General features: G+C 52.6%; 1 protein-coding gene across 5 annotated transcripts in view; it reads left to right on the forward strand.

Annotated features, from left to right (window-relative positions):
* Gnb1l (G protein subunit beta 1 like) overlaps positions 1-24,298 on the forward strand; it is a 73,046-nt gene extending 48,748 nt beyond the window's left edge. For 2 of the 5 annotated variants that reach the window (XM_006994462.4, XM_076548507.1), the window contains 4 exons: positions 2,625-2,787; positions 6,840-6,938; positions 10,084-10,299; positions 23,793-24,298. In XM_006994462.4, the coding sequence (XP_006994524.1) occupies positions 2,625-2,787; positions 6,840-6,938; positions 10,084-10,299; positions 23,793-24,044 (730 nt within the window). In that variant the 3' untranslated portion in view covers positions 24,045-24,298. Of the gene's footprint in view, positions 1-2,624; positions 2,788-5,003; positions 6,149-6,839; positions 6,939-10,083; positions 10,300-19,080; positions 19,195-23,792 lie in introns of those variants that run through there. The other 3 variants (XR_013043634.1, XM_042259040.2, XM_076548508.1) reach the window with 3 other exon arrangements.
* Positions 24,299-24,518: the final 220 nt, after the last annotated feature.

The following is a 24,518-nucleotide window of genomic DNA, read 5'->3' on the forward strand; positions in this document are numbered from 1 at the left end:
CATATTCAGCCCTGTTGACAGGAGTGTCCAAGGTCAGCAACAGGAAGGAAATGCTAACAGCTGCATGTGGGTTCTGGGATCGGTTCCCCGGTCCTTGTTTCCCACGATCCCGGTACTTTTTAGGTGCTCTGCAGAATGCCCCCAGGGTCAGGGTAAGACAGGCCCTGGGTTTGGGGAGGAAGCCCAGTGTGGTGACTGCCGACTTTGTGGTGCTGGAGGTGCGTGAGTCTTGTGTCTCCTTGGCAGGTGAGACCGGCCTCGGTCACCCAAGTGTCTGTGGGCCCATGTCAGCATTCAAGAAGTTGACCTTCCCTATCTGAAGATCTGAAAGCTTGCTTCTTGTTGGTCTTTGAGGCAGGGTCTCACTATGTATTTCTGGCTAACCTAGAATGCCTTATGTTGTAGACTAGGCTGGACCCGAACTCCCAGAGATTCACCTCTCTCTGCTTCCTGAGTTCTGGGATTAAAAACATGCACCACCACTGCCTACATAAAAATCTGAAAGTTTTAGCATCATAAAGTTTCAGATTTCAGAGCGTTTCATATTTCCTGTTTTCACAATAGGGAGGCTTACCTGGTGATGTTTACACAAATATTCCAAACTCTGAAAATATCTGAGCACTTGCAGTCCCACGTATTTTAGAAAAGAGGTCCTCATGTGGGCCTGATGGCCCTTAACAAAACAAATGAAATAAAAAGATGCTGTTGGCAGTGAGGCCTTTAGAAAATGGGGAAGCAGGGGACTTTTATCCCAGGACTCGGGAGGCAGAGGCCCAAGGATCTCTGTGAGCTTCAGGACAGCCAGGAACTCTATAGAGACCCTGTCTCAAAGTACAAAAAAAAAGAAAAAGAAAAAAGAAAGAAAGAAAAAGAAGGAGGAGGAGGAGAAAAGAAAAAAGGCCCTCCACCTGTAGTATTTCCTAGGTTCTTGAGAATCAGGTCATAGAAGGGGGCGGGGTGTCCAAGGACATGCAGGCCTGCTAAAGCCAGTCCAGGCCCTAGAAAATTCTGGGGACACGTCGAGCCTGTGCTCATACCTGATTTTTCCCACTAGTGGCTTCCTGCCGTGGCTTCTGCCTGCAGTAGTCCTGTCTGTGTTCTCATGGGACTCTGTTTCCCTCTTCCTCCTCACTCCGGTTGGTAGAACGCTGCTGTGATCAGAACTGAGGAGCCCATGAGGAAGAGCGCTCCCTGGCTCGCTGCCAAGAGCATCTTTTGTTTCTTTTGTTTTGTTGATGCTCCCTCACTTCCCACACTGCAAGACACTTGAACCCCATCCTGGTCTTCCCTGACTCCAGCCCCAGAATCCACGTCTCCAGAAATCTGGCTGTGGTGATTAGAAAACTAATGAGTTTGAGCCCCGGGCTGTCCATGGGTGGCACATGGGGACGGAAACTTGACCTACATTGCCCATACTGTCACATCCACCTGTGTTCTGCTGTGTGTCCGTCCTATCTGCATGTGTCTGGCCACACACATGTCCACACTCACCTCTAGGCTCTGACGTGACCCACAGTTTTATGTGCTCACCAGCTGTGCCGCAGCTCTTTGGAAAGGAGCCACATCCCTACATCCACTACTAGCGCCAATATTGGCTCTGCCAGAGAGGGCAGAGCCAGTGCCTGTAAGGGTCCAGGCCTGCCCAGGCCCACTGTTTTACAGTTAGGAATCTAGCCATACAGTCTCAGTCAGCACCTCTCCACGTGCTCAGCTCAGCTTCCGTGTGTGCTTCCTGAACCAGTGTCCTGTCATCTACACAGTCAGAGCAGTCCCTCACCGGCTCCCGGCTCTTGCTCAGCTGGCTGGGGCTGTTTTCATTGTACACAATGACAGTCACACTGTCTGTGGATCTGTGGGTTTGGCACAGCACTGCCATGTGTCCATTTCCCCAAGGCCACATGAAGCAGCCTGTCATCCCACAAAGCCTAGAGCTACCCACTGTGGTCCGCTCTCTCATGGCTCTCCATCCCTGTGCCCATTCCTTTTCTAGAAACCGCAGGGCTGTAGTTACACGCTGCAGATCCTTCGGATCTGGCCTCTTTCACTTAGCAGACCGTGGCCCAACTTCCTCCCAGCTGTTGCGTGTGTCAGCAGTCGGCGCCGTCCCTTGCTGAGTGGCACTCTGTGGCACAGTGTCCTTGGCTGTTCCTTTGTTGCCGAGCAGCTGGATTGTTTCCAGCTCGGGTGGTGATGCCTAGAGCTGCTCTCTACCTGCTTGCCTGGCACTTTGATTGACTGTAGGTCTCAGATATACTTTGGAAGAGACCCGAGGGAGATTTCTGAGTCCTTACAGGCAGTTTACAGAGAAGGAAGGGGTGCAAGGCATACTGGAGTGGCATTGAGCGGCAGGAGGCTGGCCATAGGTGCATGCTTCAGTGTCCACATTCTTAGTCTACTGAATGTCCCGGCCTCAGTGCCTTAGATGCCAACTCAGCTGTGAACACTGAGGGAGAAACCCTCCTATCCGAGGCCGCTAGCCTGGGTGGTACAAAGCTTACTTGGCCGTCTTCTGGAAACATGGCCTCCTTCAGCACTGAAGGGCCATAGACCAGATAGATGCCAGTCCAGTGGGTACATAATGCTTACAGTGTCTCACAGATCTCCTCCTCCCCTTGCTTCGTCAGCCAGGGCCGGGACCTGCGGCTGTGCCTGTGGGACTTGGCAGAGGGCAGGAACACCATCATGGACGCAGTTCAGTTGGACAGTGTGGGCTTCTGCAAGAGCTCAGTCCTGGCCAGGGGACAGCTATGCTGGATGCTTGCTGTGCCTGGGAAGGGCAGCGATGAGGTAAGGACCAGCCCTCTGAAGCTCCCTTCCATGCACTAATGACACTGGGTTTGTCCTAACCAGACACACTTGCCTCCCCCAGTAAGGAGGGCCCAGTGCTAGCACAGGACTCTGCAACTTACCTGCTCTGCCGCCGCAGCTCCAGCAGCCTCGGGCTGATGCACAGCCTGTGAGCTCTGACCCTTCCAGGGCAATGGTGAGAATGGAGAAGGGTTTGGGCAGACCTTGGTTCTCAGCAGAATGCTTTTCCTGGAGGAGGACCACTCAGGGCTGTGTCTAGGCCTGAGTGTTTGTGCACACACATGCACATAAGCACACATGTCTGTTCACATATTCATGTACATACACATTATATAGAGAGAGGAACCTCCAGAAATCGGGCCTTGGTGCTAGCCTGTTGGAAGAGACAACAGAGACACCCGTCCAGGGACAGGGTGAAGAGAACTGAGGCTGCAGGGGACTTCACAAAGGGGTAGAGCTACATCCCAGGGAGAGAAGGTTCTGGAGGCAGCGTGAGGAGGGAGTGGCCACCAGCTTGGGGAAGGGAGGATAAAGCCTGAATTTCAAAGCCAGAATGGGACGAGTCTGGAGGTAAGAAGAGGTTCAGAGGAACTCCGGGGCACCCAAGCCTTCTGTGAACCAAACTGTTCCACAAACTGGCAGAAGGAAAGGGAACAGGGGAAACACACACACACACACACACACACACACACACACACACACACACACACACACACACACAACACATCTGAAAACCGCAGCCTGGCAGCAGTGAGGCGAGAGCCCCGGGAGCCCAGGAGATGGAGACGGACCCAGGCGGCAGCGCTCGGACCCTCTGCTTTCTGTAAGGAGCTAACCCTGTCTCAGGGCTTCTCCCTGTGGAGTCGCCATCACCCTGTATGCAGAGCTGTGGGCAGAGGGCATGGCCAGTGGTGAGCAGCCAAAACACCAGGGCTGTGCTTCAGGGCAGGGAAACTGCACTCCACTCGTGTGCCTTCTGGGAAGGCTGGTGCAGATACAAAATCTGCACAGCCCACAGACCGTGACAGGGACTGCCCCTACGTGAGAGAGAGCTCAAGGAGACCCCGTTGTGGCAGCAGGGAGAGGCTGGATCTAAGGGGCTCAGGTAGGAGCCATGGTGAGCCCCGGGCTGTCTAGGAGCCCAGTCTGGATATGTACTGAGAGCATAGACAACACAGCATCCGTCCTGTATCAGAGGGGCAGGATCCCAGGGTCAGACCCAGGGCAGCACCCTGCCTAGCCTGCTTCTCCAGGCCTCTGGGAGCCGAAGGAGCAGTGCCCAGCCTCCCTGAGCATGGGGCCTCCTGCAGACACTCGGGCTTTCCACCTGGCACCCAACGCCAGCTTTTGTTTCCAGAAGGGAAAATGTTAGGTTTGGGCAAGTGTGGCCACCCAGACGGCCGTGAGGGGTGGGAGCGTGCTCCCAGGCATTGTTTGGGCCCAAGCCAGTTTAGGCAGATTCCAGGCAGACTGGAAAATAACCATTTGCCCAGGACGGGCTGGCAGCTTCTGAAAATACAGCATCCGGCTGTTGAGATGGCTCAGCAGGTAAAGGTGTTGCTGCCTAGCTACAACCTGAGTCAGTTTCCAGAGCCTGCGTGGTGAGAGGAAGAACCGTGTCACAAAAGTCACACACACGCACACACACACACACACACACACACACACACACACACACACACACACACACACACACAGAGGAATACATAAGTGTAATAAAAACTGTTTTGAAAATACAAATGCCACCTGCACTGAGGGCTAGGGCCAGGAAGCTGGTTAAAACTGCACAGAAACCTGTGACCTCCACAGAGGAAGACTGTACTGATCAGCGGCCTGAGAGTGTCTGAGCTCTCTTAACCCTTTGCGTGGCATCTTGTGGGTCTGTGGCTCGGGATGACCAGGTACTGCCTGGCCTGCTGTTCAGGAGGAAGCAGCCCCCCCACCCCTCACATTAATAAAACTTTTAACAGGTTTTTGGCAAACTGGCAAGAAAAGTGTGTGTAGCTCCTAATTGGTGATTTAAATGCAATCATGAACAAATAAATGCCTGTTACTATCTCATTATTTATGAACTAGATCTGCTTGGAGACAAAATGACTTTTCTTGGGCAGGAGCCAGGCCTAACCCGGTGCACAGGCCTGATCTGCCAGCCCCGGCAGGAGCTGCCTCCTCGTGCTGCTGGCTGTGGAGGCCGTGGGCCTGAGGAGACAGGACTGTGGGCAGGCGCCCGCTCCCCTTCCCTGCCTTCCGGCCTGGGAGCCGCTCTAATGCGCACTTGCTGGCCCACCGCCTCCGCTCATCTCGGTTTCCCCGCAGCAGCCCTACCTCCCGGCCTGTGTTGTCCTCTGCCCCGGCTCCCTCCATACACACCCCCTTCCATATCTTGGGCACCCCTTCCCGTGATGGATTCCGCTTCCTCTGCCCTCGGGTGGCGTGTCTGCTGTGTAGTCTGACTAGTCCCCAGCCCCTCTGGGCACCGAGTACTGCCTCCCGGTAACTCCCTGCCTCCCTGGAAGCGTATCTTCTGGGCACTGTCGTGCTTACTGGTCCCTGGAGCAGTGACAGCCATCCTGATGCCTTCTTGTCCTCCAACATTACCGGCGCCTAGGCCTCTCCCTTACCGCCTCCCACAGAGAGCCAAATATTCTTCAGTCTGTCTCCTAAAGGCCTGAGCGTGTTTCCTCCCACATGCAAAGGCAGGGTTACAAGACTCGCCCGCAGCAGATGAGACGGAGAGCCGTGGGCCATTCCTGGTGCTTAATTCGGCCACTAGAAGTCCACTCACTGTGGGGACTCTGGTGAGATTACCCTGCCACAGAGCAAGCACCCTGGCCCCCATTATCGGAAGTGGGCACATCAGCCGGACTCCAACTGAAGGACCAGGCTGTATGCTTGGCATTCTGCATTGCCTGAAAGCAGCCCTGGACCCAGCCCCACAGGACTCGGGTGGCTGCCCACACTCTGGCCTCTCAGAAATTGTCCCAGCCTGGCCATACTGGTATATATGCTGTCCAATTAATTCTCTCCATCCCTTTGGAGCTCTGATGCCTTGTGTGTAGACCAAGGCATGCTAAGCAGATTTGTGTTCATGCTCTTGCTAGTTGCCATGGAGAATTGCTCTTGCTGGTACCTAGAGACACTCCAGGATTCCAGAATCAGCTCAGCTCACATGACACCAGAAGGTACACATAGGCACAACAGTGCAGTAGAACCCCAGGCAGATAAAAGGCATAGGAAACATCTGGTCTGTGCTGGGCTGCAGCATGTCATATGGGGCCCTTCTGTTCTGCTAAGCTCACAGGAGAGGTGTCACATCTCCCCAAATGAATAAGGGTACCAGGTTAGCACCGTAGATACAGGATGTCTGGGAACCCAATCCAGTCTGGTCCTTGTGGATGGTACTGGTCAGCATACAAGCAGTCCACTTGGATTTGCATACCCATTGGGAAGCTGGGCCATATGGGCCACGAGGGCCATCCCAACCCAGGCACAGAAGGGCTTGGCATCTAGGTAGTCTGGGTTGGTAAGTCAGGTACTTGGGTACAGGGAAACCAGGATTCAGTGGACCTGGCTTTAGCTCTGGCAACTTGCTGACTTCCTAGGTAGATAGTTCAGGCCTTCTGAACAAGACTTTGCATCATTTTATGTGCGTGAGGTTGTTCAAAGAGAGCCCTTGCAAATCCTGACTGAGGCTAGCAAAGGAAGGAGGATGGCCGGAGTAAGCAGGACCAAGTAAGCCAGGCTGCTTTGCCCAAATGGCAAACTGGGGCAAAGGCGTGCCGTGGCTGCTTGCTGGCGAAGGGCTGGTCATTCAGGAATGAGGTGAGCATTTGTTTTGCAAGGACCCCAGGAGCATCTAAGCCCTTTAGCCTGTGCAAACTAATTAGGAGGCTCTGCTCTCAGGTCCCTACAGGGAGAGGAGCAGACAGAAACTCGAAGCAGCCTTGGCTAATCGCCTTAAACGTCTCTTGTTTGCATAGCATAGACTCAGCTTGGCATCAGCCCAAATCAGCTTGTTTTCTCACTGTCAGGTTCAGATTCTGGAGATGCCATCCAAGACGTCAGTGTGCACCCTGAAGCCGGAGGCAGATGCCAAGCCAGGCATGCCCATGTGCCTGGGGCTGTGGCAGGTAAGACAGCGTGCGCCAGCCACACCCGACAGCCCTGAGTCATGCCCCACTCAGGGCTGGGTTTGTCATCCAATCTGTGGGCACTGTCCTTTAGAGAACATGTACCTGCTGTCCTCTGTGGTCCAACATTGACTGGACATCGCTTCTCCCAGGCTGCTGCTGTTGCTTGGAAGAAACCCCAACAGAGACACGGCAGGAAAACCAGATTCCAGTACCCACCCTCCACAGGCCCTGACTGGCTTGCCCTGCAGATGCCCAGATGTGGCTGTGAGGAGGGGATAGTTGGGTCAGCTGTGGTCCTTGGCTCTGCTGAGGCTGTGGGGAAAGCTGACTGATGTCAGCAGCCTGCCTGGACCTTGCAGTTTGGGGCGTTCACTTTTGCTACTTCCCTACCTTATAGAGGTCCCAGGAACATTAGCAGATGAAGGGAAGCCTAACCTGTAACTGTTTCCTTTGTGGTCGATAGTTGTTTCTGTTGGAGGGTCGGGCCATCTCCTGGGGCTGCTGTGACAACTAGGACCCAGGCAGTCATCACAGCCTGAGGTCTGGAGGCCCTACACACATAAACAGGCCCAGACCTTTTCAAGGTGGAGCCTTCCCCTGGCCACATCCAGGTCAGCCTCTTCCCCTCCCGGGTCACTTCTATTTACTATGTCATCTGCAAAGAATTCCGGAAGCCCCCGAGTCTTACCTGGTACAGACACCGCAGTAGGCAGGTCACAGGGCAGCGCCCATGTGGGGAGGGGATGCAACCCTTTTGGCCCTCTTCAGACTTCTCATTGGTGATTTCTGCATCGTGGCTTGCTGCCTCCTTGAGCTCCTCTGTGAGTGAGGTGAGATGGGCTTGTTCAGTTTGGAATCCCACATGACCCACAAGAAGCATGGGAAGGCATCTCTGTGCCTGCCCCAGGGATTCTGTCTGCACGGAAGGCAGAAAGGTGTCTGGCCTGCTTTCAATTGGCTCTCCTTGCAACTTCCTTTTTTATTTTTATCTTATATGTATGAGTGTTTTGGCTACATGAATGTGTGTGCACCACTTGTGTGCCTGGTGTCTGTGGAAGTCAAAAGAGAGCTTCGGATCCCCTGGAACTAGAGTTACAGACTGCTGCGAGCTGCCATGTAGATGCTGGGAATCAAACCTGAGTCCTCTGCAAGAGCAGCCAGTGCTCTTGACCGCTCCGGCATCCCTGCAGCCCCTTGCAGTTCCACTGAGGGCTGCGTTAGATTTGAAGTCTTGAGTAAGCCACCCCTAGTCGCAGCCTTTGCTGTGCAGCTTCCCGGAGAAAAGCCTTCGGGGCATCAAGGCTCCTGAGAGCCCAGCTGACAGAGCTCCTGGGCCCACAAGTCTGTAGCCTGACTCGGGCGGAGCCTAGTTCTTGGCCTCAGTGTGTCCAGATGGGGTTTCTCAAGAGTTTCTGGGTTTTCCTGGGAAAATAAATGTATCTTCATTTTGCCTCCCAACCTTATTCACGCTGAAGTATCCGAGGAGATGACCATGATACATACAGGCCCTGGCACAGGCACCCATAGCTGCACCGATCCTATTCTGCACCCTGGAAAACATGGGTCATTGCCCAATCATGTAAAAATTCCATCAGAAAAAAGATGTGTAGAAAGGGATGTACAAACTTGTTAAGGTAATTAATATAGTTGACAGAAGGACAAATCATGGTTTTGTTGGTGATACAGATCCAATGTAAAGCCTATAGCTGCAAAAAGCCTCTGGTTATAGGAATGCTCTGTGTCCTCCTAAATCCAGAAATCCTAGGATATGAACTCACTGATCTGAGTGTGGCAAAGTATCCTGACCCGATGTATTTTCTGAAACACTCAGGTCCATCTTTAACTCATGCTTTAAAGTAGCTGCCCTACATTGCTGCAGTAATAATTACAGGATAGGTCAGGCTGTAAATCAGGCCTGAGCTAACATCATCGGTACCCACCCTCAGAGAAGGCTCCCTGTCTGAGGCTTGGGCCTCTCCAGCTGAGTTGTACACACCGTTGGGGTTCCTGTAGGCCCTGGCCTGCTCCCATCTCTCAGGCTGTACTTCAAAGGGCAGGAGAAGCAGAGCCAGTCTTTGTCTCTAGGTCCCTCCAGGAGCCACACTCCTTCCTGTTTTGTATGCGTGAACTTGAATTACCAGCAGGATGCAATCAGTTTAGAAGCCATTTGTGGGGACAGATAGAGGCCCCCTTGGTGGCTCTGGCCTTGGCAAGTTCACCGTACTTGCAGAAAGTCTGGTAATTGTGTCCTTCTTTCCTTGGTATTACCATCCTTCCAGATCCTGGTCTACAGTGGGCCCTCCTCTTCCGCCCCCCCCCCCCAGGCTCAGACTGCACCACACCCCCAGCCACAGCCTGGCCTGACCCAGAGAGCCCTGGCCCTTGTGCTGTTTGTTAGCTGTCTGCTGTAGGCCTCCAGCCAGCCTGGGCCTCGGTGCTCAGCCCTGTGCAGTTCCTCTTGGGCCGCTGTGGGGTGCAGGGACTGATGGCATGTCCCTGAGGGTGACTCGGAATCCTGCAGCACTCTTCTTTTGTAGTTGTTTCAGAGGCTAAATAAACGAGCGTCAGCCCAGGGCGCCGAGCCCTCTGACCCTCGCCCTCATCCATCACGACAGTGAGGGCCTCTCACACCGAGCTTCCAAGGGTGGGGGCCTCTGCGGCTACGTTAACAAAGCCCAGAAAGTCCTTCTCACTGAGCTTGAAATTTCCCTGCCCGGTGGTTCTGGAAGATGACTGCTCCCAACAAGGAGTGACTTCAAGTCTTACCTTATGTGGAGGACACGAGGAAGAAGTCTGCGTCCATCCCCAGCTGCCCCAGGGTGCTGGGGGGGGGGGCAGTGGGTGTCATGTCATCCTTGCTGTGGACAGGATGCAGTGTAGGTGGAAATGCATGACTGTGAGTCCTGGGGGCTCCGCTGGACTGGTCTGGACTCCACCTCCAGCTCCTCAGGTACTGGGCTGTGGTCCTGCCAGCCCCATGAGAGGGATGGGGAGGCTGCTAAGATTATGGAAAGCAAAGGAACTGTTACTCTGGCTGGGCCAACCCCACTGTGGGCATGGCTGGAGAGAGATGTTCGCACAGCCCTAACGCTCACTGGAGACAAGACCCTTGGGGAGCCAACGACTGTGCTGTTCCCCACAGGCTAACTCCAGTCCCCGCCCTCTCCTTCTGGCTGGCTATGAGGATGGATCGGTAACCCTGTGGGACATCTCGGAGCGGAAGGTGTGCAGCCGAATCGCCTGCCATGAAGAACCTGTCATGGGCCTTGACTTCGACTCTCAGAAGGCCAAGGGCGTCTCGGGCTCTGCCGGGAAGGTGCTGGCTGTCTGGAGTCTGGACAGCCAACAGTCCCTGCAGGTCAGTGCACAGGCCCGGGCCTCATTTATCCTGCTCTGCACTAACAGTCTGATAGGCCGAAACAATATTTAGGCATGAAGAGGAGCGGCCGCAGTTCCCTAGCTAATTAATCACTCGGAGGCAGTCGGGGAGCAAGGGCCAGTGGGCGTGGGCTCACCATTCACATGGTTTGGGTTTCTCCTGGACCTCGGGTTAACAGCCATCAAGTCTTGTCCATCTAGAAAAAAGGCACGTAATGTCCAGGCAGACCAAACTCCTTTGTGAAAACTCAGAGGAATTTGGTCAGTAAGGAACTGATTAATCAAAGAAAAAAAAAAAAAGAAAGAAAAAGAAAAAAGAAAACTTATGGGCAAGTCCTGCAAAGCCATGGCCCAATGGGATCTGTAAGCTGGTCCTGGGGAGACTGTTGCTCACAGGTCACAGGAAAGCCCGCCAGGCAGTACAATGTCTCGTGGACCATCCCACTTGGAATGGCCCCAGGATTGCCTCTGTCCCCTGGAGTGCAGCATAATGGGCCTAGCTGGCTTGTTCCCGTTTGAGATGGAGGGACTGTGGCAGGGGCTGTGAAATAGATGTCCAGGACTTGGTTTTGTACAGGCCCGGCAAAGACCACAGAGGTGGCCTGGGTACCCTGACCCAGGGTAGGTAAGGAGCCTATTACCAGGAGTCTCAGAAGGCAGACCTGGCCTTGGCCAAACTTTGGGAACGGCCCTGGTGGGAGAGCTGCATGCCATACAGAGTATCATGTGGCCATAGCCCAGCTCCTGGCCTCCGTGGACCTGGCTGGGGGGCCATGCCAACCCTTCTTTGGGGCATGGTGGTCCAAGTTGCCTCCATCTAATAGGAGGCTTCAGAGGTCATTACTGCAGCCTCACGCTGCCCAGCTCAAGCCTTGTAGCTGAGGGTACTATTTGCTTTGAACACATCAGGTCCAGGTCTAAGTGACTCATCACAGTTCCTGAAGCATGTGGGTGGGGAAAGTCAGGGCTACGTTGGTGCTGCGCAGCACCCAGGGTCTTGAGGGCGCCACTAAACCCAGGGTATAAGTTAGGGCCTTAGCATGAGGCCATTCTGGGAAAGGGGCTGATTGTGGACAGTAGATAGGGGGCCAAGGGAAGCCCTAGATCAGAAGGTGGCTGATGTGGAGTAGAACTGTAAGAGGTGCCCCAAAACGACATGCCCTGGCTTGGGCACAGTGACTGTGGCCAAGGAGGGGCAGATGCAGGGGTACCTCCCTAGGAAGCAGAGACAGCGTAGATAACTTGGCCTCCCCACCAGCCATGCCCAGGAGGAGAGGGAAAGTGGACAGGGAGGCCCACCAGGAAGGCAGGTGCATATCCACCATCCTTGGAGTCCAGCTGTGCTGGACACATGGTGGATGGAGAGTAAAACTGTCTGTATGTCCGTCCATCCATCCATCCATCCATCCATCCATCCATCCATCCATCCATCCATCCATCCATCCATCCATCCATCCATCCATCCTTCCCTCTGTCTGAGAGTTTCCTGCTGTGAAGGGAAGGGTGGCCAACCTGCAGACGTCCCTAAGCCCTGAGAACCACAGGAGAAAGCACGGTACTCAACCACTGGACCTGTGCACCAGAGTCCTCACCTCACTAGGTGCCGAGCCCGGCAGGTGGGCTTGGGGTCTCCTCATACACCCGCTCCTGCCGCTGGCCTGGTAAAGGGTAGCAGCAGCACCCCGTGGGGGCCAGCATCCATTCCTTTACGGCTTGACTCATCAGCCGGAAGGCAGAGGGCTGACGCCTAGGCAGCAGCTCCTGTGAGATCTGTGCGGCTCCGACTCGGGCCTCTTGTGCCCTGCACCCGGGAAGAGACCCTTCCAGCCCATGTCTTCTTGGGATCTCCCTCCATGTTTGGGAAACAGCTGCAGGAACTTAAGACTTAATTTATGGGCATGTTCCAGTCCAGAGATGAACTTTTACTCTACTAATGAATCGAAAAGTTAAAGCAGAAGGGGAGCCGGGGCGCTGCAGCCTGGAAGTAGTTGGGGTGAGGTGGGTAGGGCCTGGCTCTGCAGCTACATCAAAGGAGGTAGGGAGCCCTGGGCCCCCCCGCTGAGCTCGCCTGCCTTCCTGCTGGGGAGGGAGGGTGAGAACAGTTCCTGAGTCTGGTGAAGGTCCAGTGCTGTTGAACCCAGAGTCAGGTCCAGTCTTAGAGGCCCCCGAGGTCCTGGTGCTGTAAAGCCCAGGCTTGGGAAAGGAAGCATCTGGTAATTTGCCAAGGCAAGCTATTTGAGGTCATCCTTGACACCTGAGAGCCAGTGAGATGGCCTCCGGTCCACAGCGTCCTTACTGGTGCCATGACAGCAAAACATGGCCGCCTGCCTTGGCCCAAACCCCACGTTGGTTCAGACGTGCTTTCCTCACATCCTCCTTCTAAAACCTCCGAGGAGCCCAAATCAATCTCCCAGCCACTCGGGACACAGATCCCTGGCTGAGGCGCCCGCAGCCTAGCATGGGTAATCAGAACCAGATGGTGCCGCGCCGAGCATTCCTGGCACCTGAGGTCATGAGTTGTAAGAGCCACTGGTGGCCAGAGATCCTTCTGGAGGGTCCTGAGCCCTGGCCGGGGCTGTCGGGGAGGAGCTGCTATGACCACTAGGATGCCTGCAGAGGACAGCCTACTGGAGAGTGCCTGCGGAACCCCAGGGACATTAGCTCACGCCTGCCTCCCTGAGGTGGCTCCGCTGCTGGCCGCCAGGTTTGGGCCTCAAGATCCAGGTGGTACCCAGGCCCTGCTCTTTCCTCCACGTGGAGTAGGGCCCACAGCCTTGAAGCAGGGATTGATTTACAGCCAGTAGTATTTTAGGTCGTTAAGTAATAACAAGACTCCCCTACCCAAGAGAGCCCTGGGCCAGAGCAGCCCAGTGTGCTGAGCAGAGAGTCCCAGCCTTGTGACCCTCTGCAGCTCTGGTTTGTGCTACAGTCGTGGCCTCCCCAAAGCCGCTGGGGACAGCTGGTCATCCATGTGCCCCAAGAGTGCCTGTGCATCCTGGAGCAGAACATGGTTTGCAGTGGGATCGTGGTACAGTGCGTACCGCTGTCTGTATATGAGGAATGTAGGAGCCCAGGGCCTGCCACTCCCCCTTGCTCCTCAGATCTTCCCATACTCAGGAGCATGGCCTCCAGGGTGAGTGCTGGTCTTTCTCCAGTTGAGGTTCCTACCAGGCTCCCAGTCCTCCAGCTGGGCTGCCTCTACCTCCATGCTATGCCTGTTTCCAGGTGTGGATGAGGTAGAAGCGGACTTACTCCTAACCCAGAGGGCCATGGTTGGTTCGAGTCAGCAGTTTGGCCCCTCTAACATGAAGAACTCATAGGGAGGCAGGAAAAAGTCAGTGTGAGGACTGCCCTCTGCCCCTCTGCATACCTCTGCCTCTGAGGATCACAGTCAGGGCTCTCTTGGACCAAGGAGTTAGCAAGGAAGTGTCCCTGAAACAGGGCCGAGTGGGTTCCAGTGGGGCCCCCTCTGTGCCCAAAGTCCCCTCGCTACTTTGGCCAAGCCAACATTCCTAGGGAGACAATGATAAAACAGTGTCAATCCGTGCCGGGCGGTGGTGGCGCACGCCTTTAATCCCAGCACTCGGGAGGCAGAGGCAGGCAGATCTCTGTGAGTTCGAGGCCAGCCTGGACTACAGTGTGAATTCCAGGACAGGCTCCAAAGCTACACAGAGAAACCCTGTCTCGAAAAACCAAAAAAAAAAAAAAAAAAAAAAAAAAAAAAAAAAAAAAAAAAAAAAAAAAAACAGTGTCAATCCAGTCTGCTGCACATGTTCCGGAACCCCAGGTCCCCCAAGAACCGTAGATAGCACTCCGGTCTCAGAAGGAGCAACCGGGTCTGTCTGCAGGCAGGGGTGGGCCCCACATGTGTGCTCAGGCACACCATGCCACAGCCTCTGCCCACCACACTGCCCCAGTGTAGGCTTTGAGTGCAGCCTGTGTGTGGAGCCCAGTGAGGACAGAGGACAATGTGGAGGTGGTGTTGGAGGGTCCACATCAGCAGTCGGGTGCCTTGCACACCGAGGACCCACCTGAGCTCCTGGATGGCTGCGCTCTGCAGCCTTCTAACTGCCTGTGCCCATATAAGGCTGGGCCTCTGCTGGGTGAGAACATAGAGGGCGGACAGAACATCCAGGCCACAGGAGACAGCAGAGGATGTCAGCAGCTCCGTGAATGGGAGCCCAGCACTGGAAAGGCAGGGAGGGCTGGAGGAGGAGTTGCTGGAGGCACTGGTCGGGACCCGGACTTGTCATACGTGAGCTGGTCACTTTGGATGGAACTGGGCAGTGACGGATTCTCAGTGGGTGAAGTTCCTTCCATGCCCGTGGGGGGTGAACTGGGTTGTGAATGGATGCTGGGTTTTGACAGATGTGTTTGTCGCCTCTCTGACTGACACAGGCTTCCTTCTTTTGTTTGTGTGTTCACGCATGTACAGACGTGTGTGCGTGTGTCTGCATGTTTGTGCAGGTAGAGGTTGACCTCTGGTATCCTCATCAGTCACTCTCCGCTCTATTTTGTTTAAGATTTGTTTTACCTTAAAGTGTGTGATGTGCATGTGAGCAGAAGCCAGAGTGGGTGTGAGATCCCCTAGAGCTGGAGTTGGTTACCGGCGGTGTGAGCTGCCTGACGTGGGTGAAGAGCAGTGCTTGTTCTTGACTGCTAAGCCGTCCGGCTCTCCAGCCCCAGCCAGTCCCGTGCTTTTGAGACAGACCCTCTTACTGAGCCTGGAGCTCACCAGCTCACCTAGACTGGCTGTCAGCAAGCCTCCGGGATCCTGCTGTCTCTACCCCCCCAGTGCTGGGGCTACAGGCACTCTCCACTGCTCTAGGTTTTTATGTGGGTGCCGGCAGTGCACACTCGGGTCCCTGTGCTCACTTAACCAACGTTTTTTACCAGCAAAGCCATCTCTGCGGCCCCGGATTTTCCTCTTGACTGTTAATCTAGAAAATGCAATTGTTTTCCCGTTAGTATCAAAGCAATGAAATAAAGCCTGCCGTGGCAGTGTGCACCTGTGGTCTCAGCTTTCCGGAAGCCGAGGAATTGGACCGTTCCTGCCAGATAGTGAGACTCCCTCCCAAAGAAGACTAGTTCTGAGATAACCCCTGGCAGCACATGCTTCCTTGCTGGCTTGGCTGGGCTGGTTTGGGTCCGCCGTTGACTGGCACCCACGCTTTTACCACATAGTTCTGCTGGTGGTGTCGAGGGGCTGGGAGCTGCAGAAGAGGTCCCTGCTCTCCTGCCCAGAGGCTAAGTCCGGGCAGGGATTAACCTCTTTATTGCTGTCGTGCTGCAGAGCCAGAGGTCCAGGGGGGGGGACCTGGAGCCTCCTGTTGCTCCACACACTTGGTCTGAGTGGCTTCAGTCTGCATGCTGGGCTTGGGGCGGGAGACATCCTTTTCTAGACTTTTAACTTCAAGTGTGAAGAGCTACATATCTGTCTGATGAACAAGTTGTAGTCGTTGGTGACTGGTAGGTGAATGTCAGCCATATTCTTTAGTCCCGTCCTTGTCTCTTCTACTGTCCTTGGGCATACTCGGTCACCCGACTCCTGTTGACCACGGCACCTGTCAGCCCTAGAGCTGGTTCCCACACTGCCAGGTGTCATCGCCCCTCGTTTTTTAGGTGGACCCTGTATTCGTTTGTTCTCTGGCCTCTGAGCTGATTGGAGTGTTTTTTTATGGTTCCAAATGTTTGGTTCCCCACCCCACACCCCAGTTATCTTCTAGTTTTCAAATTCTAGCTTAATTACGTTGTGGTCAGAGAACAAGGTCTGAATGATTTCAGTTCTTTGAAATGCAGAGGGCTGGTTCAGTTTGCATCAGTGGCCCACATGTGCTTGAGAAGAAAATGTCTGTCTCTCCAGACACACCGCCGTACACGTAACGCCTGCCCAGGCACACATGGCCAGGCCCTGAGGTACAGGAGAGCCTCCCGCTGGCCCCGTCCTGCCCTCTTCCCTCTTCCCATCGTTCCTTGCTTGATGCATTTGAAAGCTAGCTTAAGAACAGCCAATAAAGTAATTATCTTCCTGGTGTTCTTCAGTCACCTTCTGGAAAAGAAGTCTGTCCACCGGCTGTTAGTGGGGCTCACACCGAGCTCCCTATGTGGGTTTTAGTTTTCTTAGTCCTGACCTTCAAGATGTAGCTGTGTCTCATGGAGCTAGCTTTCACCCTACTGATGCTTTCTTTTTCTTTTTCATTCTTTCATAAATTTTCTTTTCTTTTAAATTTTTATCTTTTATTATTTTTTTAATCTTTTACTTTATTTGCATTGATGTTGTGCCATGGGTGTTGGATCTCCTGGAACTGGAATTACAGACAGTTGTGAGCTGTCATGTGGGTTCTGGAAATTGAACCTGGGTCTTCTGGAAGAACAGGCAGTGCTCTTAACCACTAAGCCATCTCTCCAGTCCCTCTTTTACATTTTTAAAAGATTTTTATTTTATGTCTGTGTCTCTGTCTGTTAATCATGTTGTGCAGTACCAGCAGAGGACAGAGGGGGTGACAGACTCCCTGAAAATGCAGTTACTGTGAGCTAAAATATGGTGCTGGGAATCAAACCTGGGTCCTCTGGAAGAACAGTGAGTGCTTTTAATGGCTGAGCCATCTCTCCAGCCCCTTACTTTAATTTTTGAGACAGATTCATGCAGCCCACACTGCCCTCAATCTCGCCATGTAGCCTAGATGACTTTGAACTCCTGATCCTGCCCCTAAGTACTGGGATGACATGTGTACCACACCAGCCCAGAATGTCTCACTTTATACCATAGCAGTTCTGGGTTTTTGTTGTTGTTTGAAATGTAGGGTCTCCTCTATATAGTCCTGGCTGTCTTGGAACTTGCTATAGACTAGACTCAAATTTGCAGAGATCTGCCTGCCTCGGCCTCCCAAGTGCTAGAATTAAAGACATGTGCCACCATGCCTGGCATACTGGGATGTTCTTGAATAGTAGGCCTCCTCCCATAAACTAAGGCCATGTTTCAGTCCTTTGGTAGGATCTCATGGTGGCCGGCGTGGTGGCCTCTGAGTGTATGTGAGTCGGTTCTGATGCACCTGTGCTCTGGAAGGGCCTCTGTGGGGCCCAGAGTCCTGGATCCCACCTGCAGGGGCTGCTGGCAGGTCAACCCCAGCCTAGGTATCTCCTGAAGTGGATCCCATACAGGTTCCTTAGACATTATGTCTTTGTTTTTTGCTTTGTTTTTCAAGACAGGGTCTCTGTGTAGCCCTGGCTGTCCTGGAACTCCCACTGTAGACCAGGCTGGCCTCGAACTCACAGAGATCTGCCTGCCTCTGCCTCCTGAGTGCTGGGATTAAAGGCGTGCGCCACCACTGCCTGGTGTGTCTTTGTTTTAGTCTTCAGAGCCATGTACGGTGTCTCATGCCTACAATCTGAGCACTGGAAGTGGAGTCAAGACCATCAGGAGTTCAAAGCCAGTCTTGGCTACATAGTGAGCTCAAGATCTACCATGCCCAGCCTAAATCTTTTTTCATGTGATTTATTCTTTGATCCATGACTTCTTTAGAAGAAATTAGCTAATCTCCAAATACTTGTTGATTTTGTAGGTATCTTTAATCTAGTTCACCCTGTTGTCAGTCTCAGTGTTTATGAACTCATGACCTGATTGTGGTCCCGTGTGTGGCATTGTCTGTGAGAGCAGACCTCACACACTAGAGAAGACAAGTGCAGTGCCGATGTTGGGCAATTCATGTCAGCTTGACATGGGTCATATAAGCCAGTCTGCAGTTCAAGTCCTTACTGATTCGGGCTGCAGTCTGGTTTTCTACCAGTTCCCGAGGAAGGGTCTCGGGACCCTGTTCTCCTGTGCCTAGTCACCCTTCATTTCTGCCACTTTTGTTTCATGGTCTTTGAAGCGTTTCAGATGCTTGCTTCCTCCGTGCAAATGGCCCATTCTTCCTGAGGCTATATGTAGGGGTGTGTGTGTGTCTGTGTGTGTGTCTGTGTATGTGTGTGTGTGTGTCTGTGTGTGTGTGTGTCTGTGTGTCCATGTGTGTTGTATGTAAGTATGCCAGAGCAGGGGAGGGGGGAAGAGAGAGGGAGAGAACACTTGGGATGGAACCCAGGACTTCCCAGGTGCTAGGCAAGCCCTGCTCCTGACCTGTACCCAGCCTGGAGTGTCTCATGGTGCTCTTTGTCGTGAGTCGGCCTGAGCTGATACTGAACAGCAGCCTCTGCTTTCTCAGCTCTGCTCTTTGACAGTACATCTTTTCCACGCTTCTGCCTTCAGCATGTCTTTATGTGTGTTTGAAAAATTACCTTTATGGATAACGTGTTATTTCATGTCCTTTTTTTTGGGGGGGGGGGGCAAGAGCTCACCGTGTAGCCCTGGCTTGCCTGGAATGCTGGCCTTGAACTCAGAGCTCTGCCTGCCCCGGCCCCCTTCGTGATGGGATTAAAGGTGTGCGCCATCACACCAAGCTGTGTGTTGCTTTGTTTAATGCTGCCCGACAATCACTGGTTTCTAATTGGGGCCTTTGGTGCATTTGTACTTAGTGTTCTGGCCGGGAATGGGGTTGGGTCTGCACTCTTAGTATTCACAGTCCTCAGGCTGCCCCGTCTTTAACCGTCTCTGCTCATCTGTTTCTCCATGCTGATCCAGTACCTCTGCGCCTGTGTTCTCAGACATGCGCCGTGAGTCTGTCGCTGCTGTCACCTGGGCTTCTGCTACACCCATCTTACATTAATTTTGCTTTAAACAGTTATTTTTAAACTTTGAAACAGTATTTTTTAATTTATTTTTTAGTTTTTGTTTCTGTGTTGCGTATGAGTGTATTCCATGTACGCTAGCGCCAGCGGAGCCCAGAAGGCAGCACTGGATCCCCTGGAGCTGGAGTCACAGCTGACTGCGAGCCACCAGGTGGGTGCTCAGGAGCAGCCAGTGCGCTCGTCCTGCTAAGCATCCCTGCCCCACCACAGACATCACACGTCCACACACGCACTCTCACACAGAGTGTCTGATCTTTATCAGCAGCTGCCACCTCTGGCACTTTCCTGTAGGCCCAGGTCCTATCCAGAGTTCAATCCCTTTATCTGGAAGAAGACATTTTTTATTTATTTTGTGTGCTTGTGTGCTGTGCGTGTGCACTGTGAACATGCAGAAGTCAGAGGACAGCTGGACAGCTTGCAAGAGTAGGTTTTCTCCTACCTGTGGGTCCCGAGGATCATAGGCTTGGTAGCGAGCACCTTTGCCCTCTGAACCAGCTCAGTGGCCCAGTTCACTTTCTTATAAAAAATTTCTATCTGTTATTAGCCCTGTCCTGTCCATTTTATTCTAATTGGTATTTTTAGTTCTATATTTTTATTCTTTTTATAATTTTTACTCTGTACTAATAATTACTATCTGCTTAATTCATATAATTTTATAATTATCTTGACTTATTTTTCTTTAGTTTTTGTGTGTGTAGTGCGCGTGTGTTTGTGTATCCTTGTGCACATGTATATGGACACGTGTGTTCATATATGAGCATGCACATGTGTTTGCAGCCCTAAAGTTAACATTGAGTGTCCTCCTTGATAATTCTCCACTTTTGCTGAACCCAGAGCTCCCCAGTTCTAGCTAGACTAGCTAGCCAGCTGGCCCCAAATCCTCTGTCTCTGCCTCCCAAATACTGGGATTGCAGGTAGGCTGTTCCACCTTCCCAGTGGATGCCCTGCCTTCCTGGGTTTTCCATGGGTCCCAAAGATTCACACTCAGGTCGTCACACTTGGCACCATCTGCACGGCCCTTTCCCTTTCATAGACATCTTTCTTTGATATGTTCGGTACCTGCATCATTTGGGGGGTCAGTTTCTACTGACAGGATTTTCCCTTGATTATGGAACATGTAGTCCTGCCTTTCTGTGTCCCATAAGTACTGCCAGTGTGGTGGACATTGTAAATGCGTGTGGTGAAGACACTGGATTCTGTTACTTTGTGCCGATGCTCATTTGCCTCTTCTCTAGTGTTTAGTGACTGGCTGGTCACATTGGACTTGTGTGGGTGTGGCTTCATGCTGTGTTGGGGCAGGTTTGTGAAAAAGCCATCTCAGCCGCCTTCATTGTGGTGGTGGCATTGGAACCCCAGCCCCTTAGACTCTGCCAGGCCTGGCTTCTCACTTTGTTAGATATCTAGAGAAGGCCGCACTCCTAGGTTGGATCATTATTTCTGATGTGAGGCCTGGTGGCTCAGCCTGTCTTTAGCTCTCACTGTTGACCTCTCACCCTGCCACAGCCTCTCTCTGGTAAGCCTCTCATCTGCTGTGATGACATACAGAGCCTAGACCTCAAACAAAGTCTTCTAGGGGACACACATTAGTCCTCAGTCCCCAGAACATCATGTCTCCCTTCATTCCACAACCTCAACCCCACAGATCTCAGCCTTCTAGCTGCCCCAGATTTTTATTTGTCTCCTCAACTTAATGTGACTATTATATTCTAGCTAGATTTTGTCCCCAGGCAGAGAATGCCAGGGCCCCACCCTGCTTGCTGTCCAGGACCTGTCAACAATTACCTTGTGTGTTTTGTTCCCCTTCATGATTGTTTCCAACAAGATGACTAGTGAGGCATTGGGCACTTTATTGTAACCACTTTATGAAAGATGAGCCTGTTTGCTGGATGCAGTCACAACTCCTGAGTGTGAACTGTGCCTTTGATCAGTGTTAGGTACCAAGTCTTATCTTACTGATTGCCTTGAGTTTGGAACCCAAATGATGCCCAGCTTCTCTCACTGGTGTCTGGCTTATCTGATGCTTGGCCCTTTGAAGTCCTTCTGTACATAGCTCAGATTTGATTTAACTTTGGATGGAATTTAATCTTTAAAGTCAGAGAATATTTATACTTTTATTGCTTTGCATTATCATATACAGATATGCAAAGCAAATACCAGAAAACCAAGGCATCTCTTCTCAGGTGGAAGAGGAGAAGGAATGTGCTGAGTTGCCATCACTTATGGTGGGGGTCAGATCATCTCAGATGTGAGGTCAAACAGTGAGCAAGTCCTGAGCAGCACCCCGTCTTTCTCATCACCGCCCATGCTTCTGTTAGTTACATAACTGGTTCTCCTAGCCATAATCCCCATGTCTTGGACCTAATCCTGTAGGTGAGTAGATGAGTGCTGTCTGCCAGACCGTTCACTATAGTCCTCTAGCCATCTCCTGCAAGACTGGAATTAATCTTCTTGTTCTTCCAGAAGGACTTACGGGAGCAATATTCTTTCAGCTCTTACATGTTCAAAAATGTTTGTCTACTGTTTTCACAGTTGAGTGACAGTTTGGCTGGTTATAAAACTCTTGGACCATGTTCCCCTCTGCCTGTAAGAGCACTGCCCCGCCCTCTGCTGGCACACATGTAGCCCTGGGACTTCCTGGTGACAGCTTCTACTGTGCTTTGCCATGTGATTTTTTTGCCTGGTTATTGGAAGGTCTCTCTTTACTCTTAGCCCTAATAATTTTAGAGCGCATCTTACTATTGAGTGCTCTTCTGTTGCCCTCCATGTTTTCTCTGGTCCATTGTAACTGCTTTGTTCTCACTTGGTTTATTTTCTGATCTTCCTGCCCTCCTGAACCTCATCCTACCTCATTCAAGGTCTCCATTGGTGCTCATTCCCTTTATCATCCTTTTTGGCCTCATCCTGAGCCCTGCCAAGTCCCACAGTGACTGTTTTAAGAATAGCCTACTTCATCGGGCTGTGTTTTGTTAATTTGTAGTCAGTTGCTCTCTGACCATTTCTGCTCACTCCCATGGGTACTGTCACTCATTTTTCCTTGTGTCTCCTTCCTTCCTTCCATTTTAAAGCAAAATCTCACTATGTAGACCAGCCTGGCTTCAGACTCACAGAGACCACCTGTCCCTCTTCTTCCAGAGAGCTAGGATTAAAGGCACGGGCCACCGTGCCCAGCCTCCTTGTCATCTTTGTGGAGATGAATCGTTGTCTACAAAGGGAGATGTGTTCCTGCAGGAAGGCACTGAAGACAAAGAGACTAACAGAAAGCTTGTGGCTCAGAGGCAGGCCGCTCACAGGAACAGAGCTGGCCTTCAGAGTGCAGGCGAGGCCTGTGTAACAAGAGGGCTGCCTTCATTACTGTAGCAAAGAACCCGAGGCAGGCTAGGCCTGTGTAACAAGAGGGCTGCCTTCATTACTGTAGCAAAGAACCTAGGCTAGGCCTGTGTAACAAGAGGGCTGCCTTCATTACTGTAGCAAAGAACCCCAGGCAGGCTGAGGCCTGTGTAACAAGAGGGCTGCCTTCGTTACTGTAGCAAAGAACCCGAGGCAGGCTAACTTATAAAGGAATTTTTTATTTAACTTGATGTTCCGGGTTTAAAGTCTGGGTGGCCGCATTGGTCTTGCGTTTGGCAGGGCGCAGTGATGAACGGCGCTGCGGAGGGTATACAGAGGAACAGACCGCACTGACAGCAGAGCCTGAGAAACGGGGTCCATAGCCAGTGAGGAGCACATCTGGATTCCTCCCTCCTCCTCCAGTGCTGTTTCCCTCCCCTGCACCTTACTCCATTCTCTATTACAAGATGCCTGAGACTGCTAATGGGTAGTGTCTAAAGAATAGAGGCTTAGGGCAGAGAGATGGCTCCGTGGTCAAGAGTACTAGCTGTTCTTGCAGAGGGCCCAAGTTCAATTCTTAGTACCGTATGGCGGCTCTCTGTAGCTCCTGTCCTAGGGGCTCCGATGCCCTCTTCTGGCCTCTGTGGGCCCTACACACACATAGTACACAGATTATATGTGCAGGCAAAACACTCAAATACATAAAATAAAAATAAAATTGTTATTTAAAAATAAGTTTATTTGGCTGGTGATGCTGAAGTCCAGGCGGCTCGAAAGCCTGCGTCTGCTGAGTTCCAGTCACAACATGGGGACTCTCCCGAGACAAGACAGAACAGGTCTTCTCCTCCGAGAGAGCCTCTAATAGGCCTCGTCATCTCACATATCCCACTTCCCTGCCAAATACCCTACCTCAGAAAGCACTAATAGGTGAGTTTGAGAATTGGGTTTCTGACTGTGACTTCTTGAGGGACACAGTCAAGCCACCCCGTCCACTCTGCCACTCCCTTCTCTGGGCAGTCCAAGAACCCCTTCCCTGCTTCGGGCTCTCATCTGACTCGGTGTTACTGTTGATGGAATTTGCATCACCCACATTCCACAGACCTCAGTGGAGGTTCCTCCAGGAGAAATGTTGACTGTGCTAGCTCCTTCACACTGAGAACCCAGGACCTGGCCTCCCAGGTTCCTCCAGGGCTGGAGTTGTCCAAGCAGCCCGCAGAGGAGCACAGCATAGCCCTGTGGCCTTGTATGTGCTTAGGGAGGCCCCTGCTGAGACCTTGGGGTTGAGGAAGAGGCCAGATGGACAAGAATGTGGAGCTGTCACAGCCTACGGCAGAGTAGAGCCAGGGAACGGATATTTGTGGCCAAGGACTGCAGCAGACCCAAGGGCAGCCTAATTCTTCTCCTTTCCCTGCCCACTTACAGGTGAACAAGACTCAGGAACTCACCAATCCTGGCATTGCCGAAGTCACCATCCGGCCAGACCACAAGATCTTAGCCACGGCAGGCTGGGACCATCGCATCCGTGTGTTTCACTGGAGGACAATGAAGCCTCTGGCTGTTCTGGCCTTCCACAGCGCCTCTGTGTACTGCGTGGCCTTCGCCACCGATGGCTTGCTTGCTGCGGGGTCCAAGGACCAGCGAATCAGCATCTGGTCACTCTACCCCCGCCCGTGACTTAGCTGTCGGACACTGCTGTCTTACTCCAGTCCTGACCTGGCCCTGTGGGAAGTCCGCAGGGGCCTCTGAGGACGGCAGATGGTGGCCAGAGGTCTGTGGCAGCCACTTTCTTCATAAGGCTCTCTGTTCCTTTTGTGACCTGTCATTCAGATGACAGCACCTGATGATAGACACCTGGCCCTGAAGCTTGGACCTGGTAGGATGGCCAGCCTGAACATATGTGACAATAAATTTCCCATTGCCGACCTGAAGGCTCAAGGTGGGAACTGTCCATGGAGATATCCCTGTGTTCTCCCCAGAGTCAGAGCAGTCAGATCCCAAGAGCCATCATCAGTCTTCCTTTAAGCAGGCAGTTCTGGGTGCAGGTACTCAGGGCTTGGCCTTGGGAGGCTGTCATTCCCACAGTGCCTTGTTGTCCCAGAAATGTTCAGGAACTCCTGACATCCAGGGCCAGGATGAGGAAAGGATGAA

The sequence above is a fragment of the Peromyscus maniculatus genome, chromosome 12 (assembly GCF_049852395.1).
Source record: "Peromyscus maniculatus bairdii isolate BWxNUB_F1_BW_parent chromosome 12, HU_Pman_BW_mat_3.1, whole genome shotgun sequence".
NCBI classification, from domain to species: domain Eukaryota; kingdom Metazoa; phylum Chordata; class Mammalia; order Rodentia; family Cricetidae; genus Peromyscus; species Peromyscus maniculatus.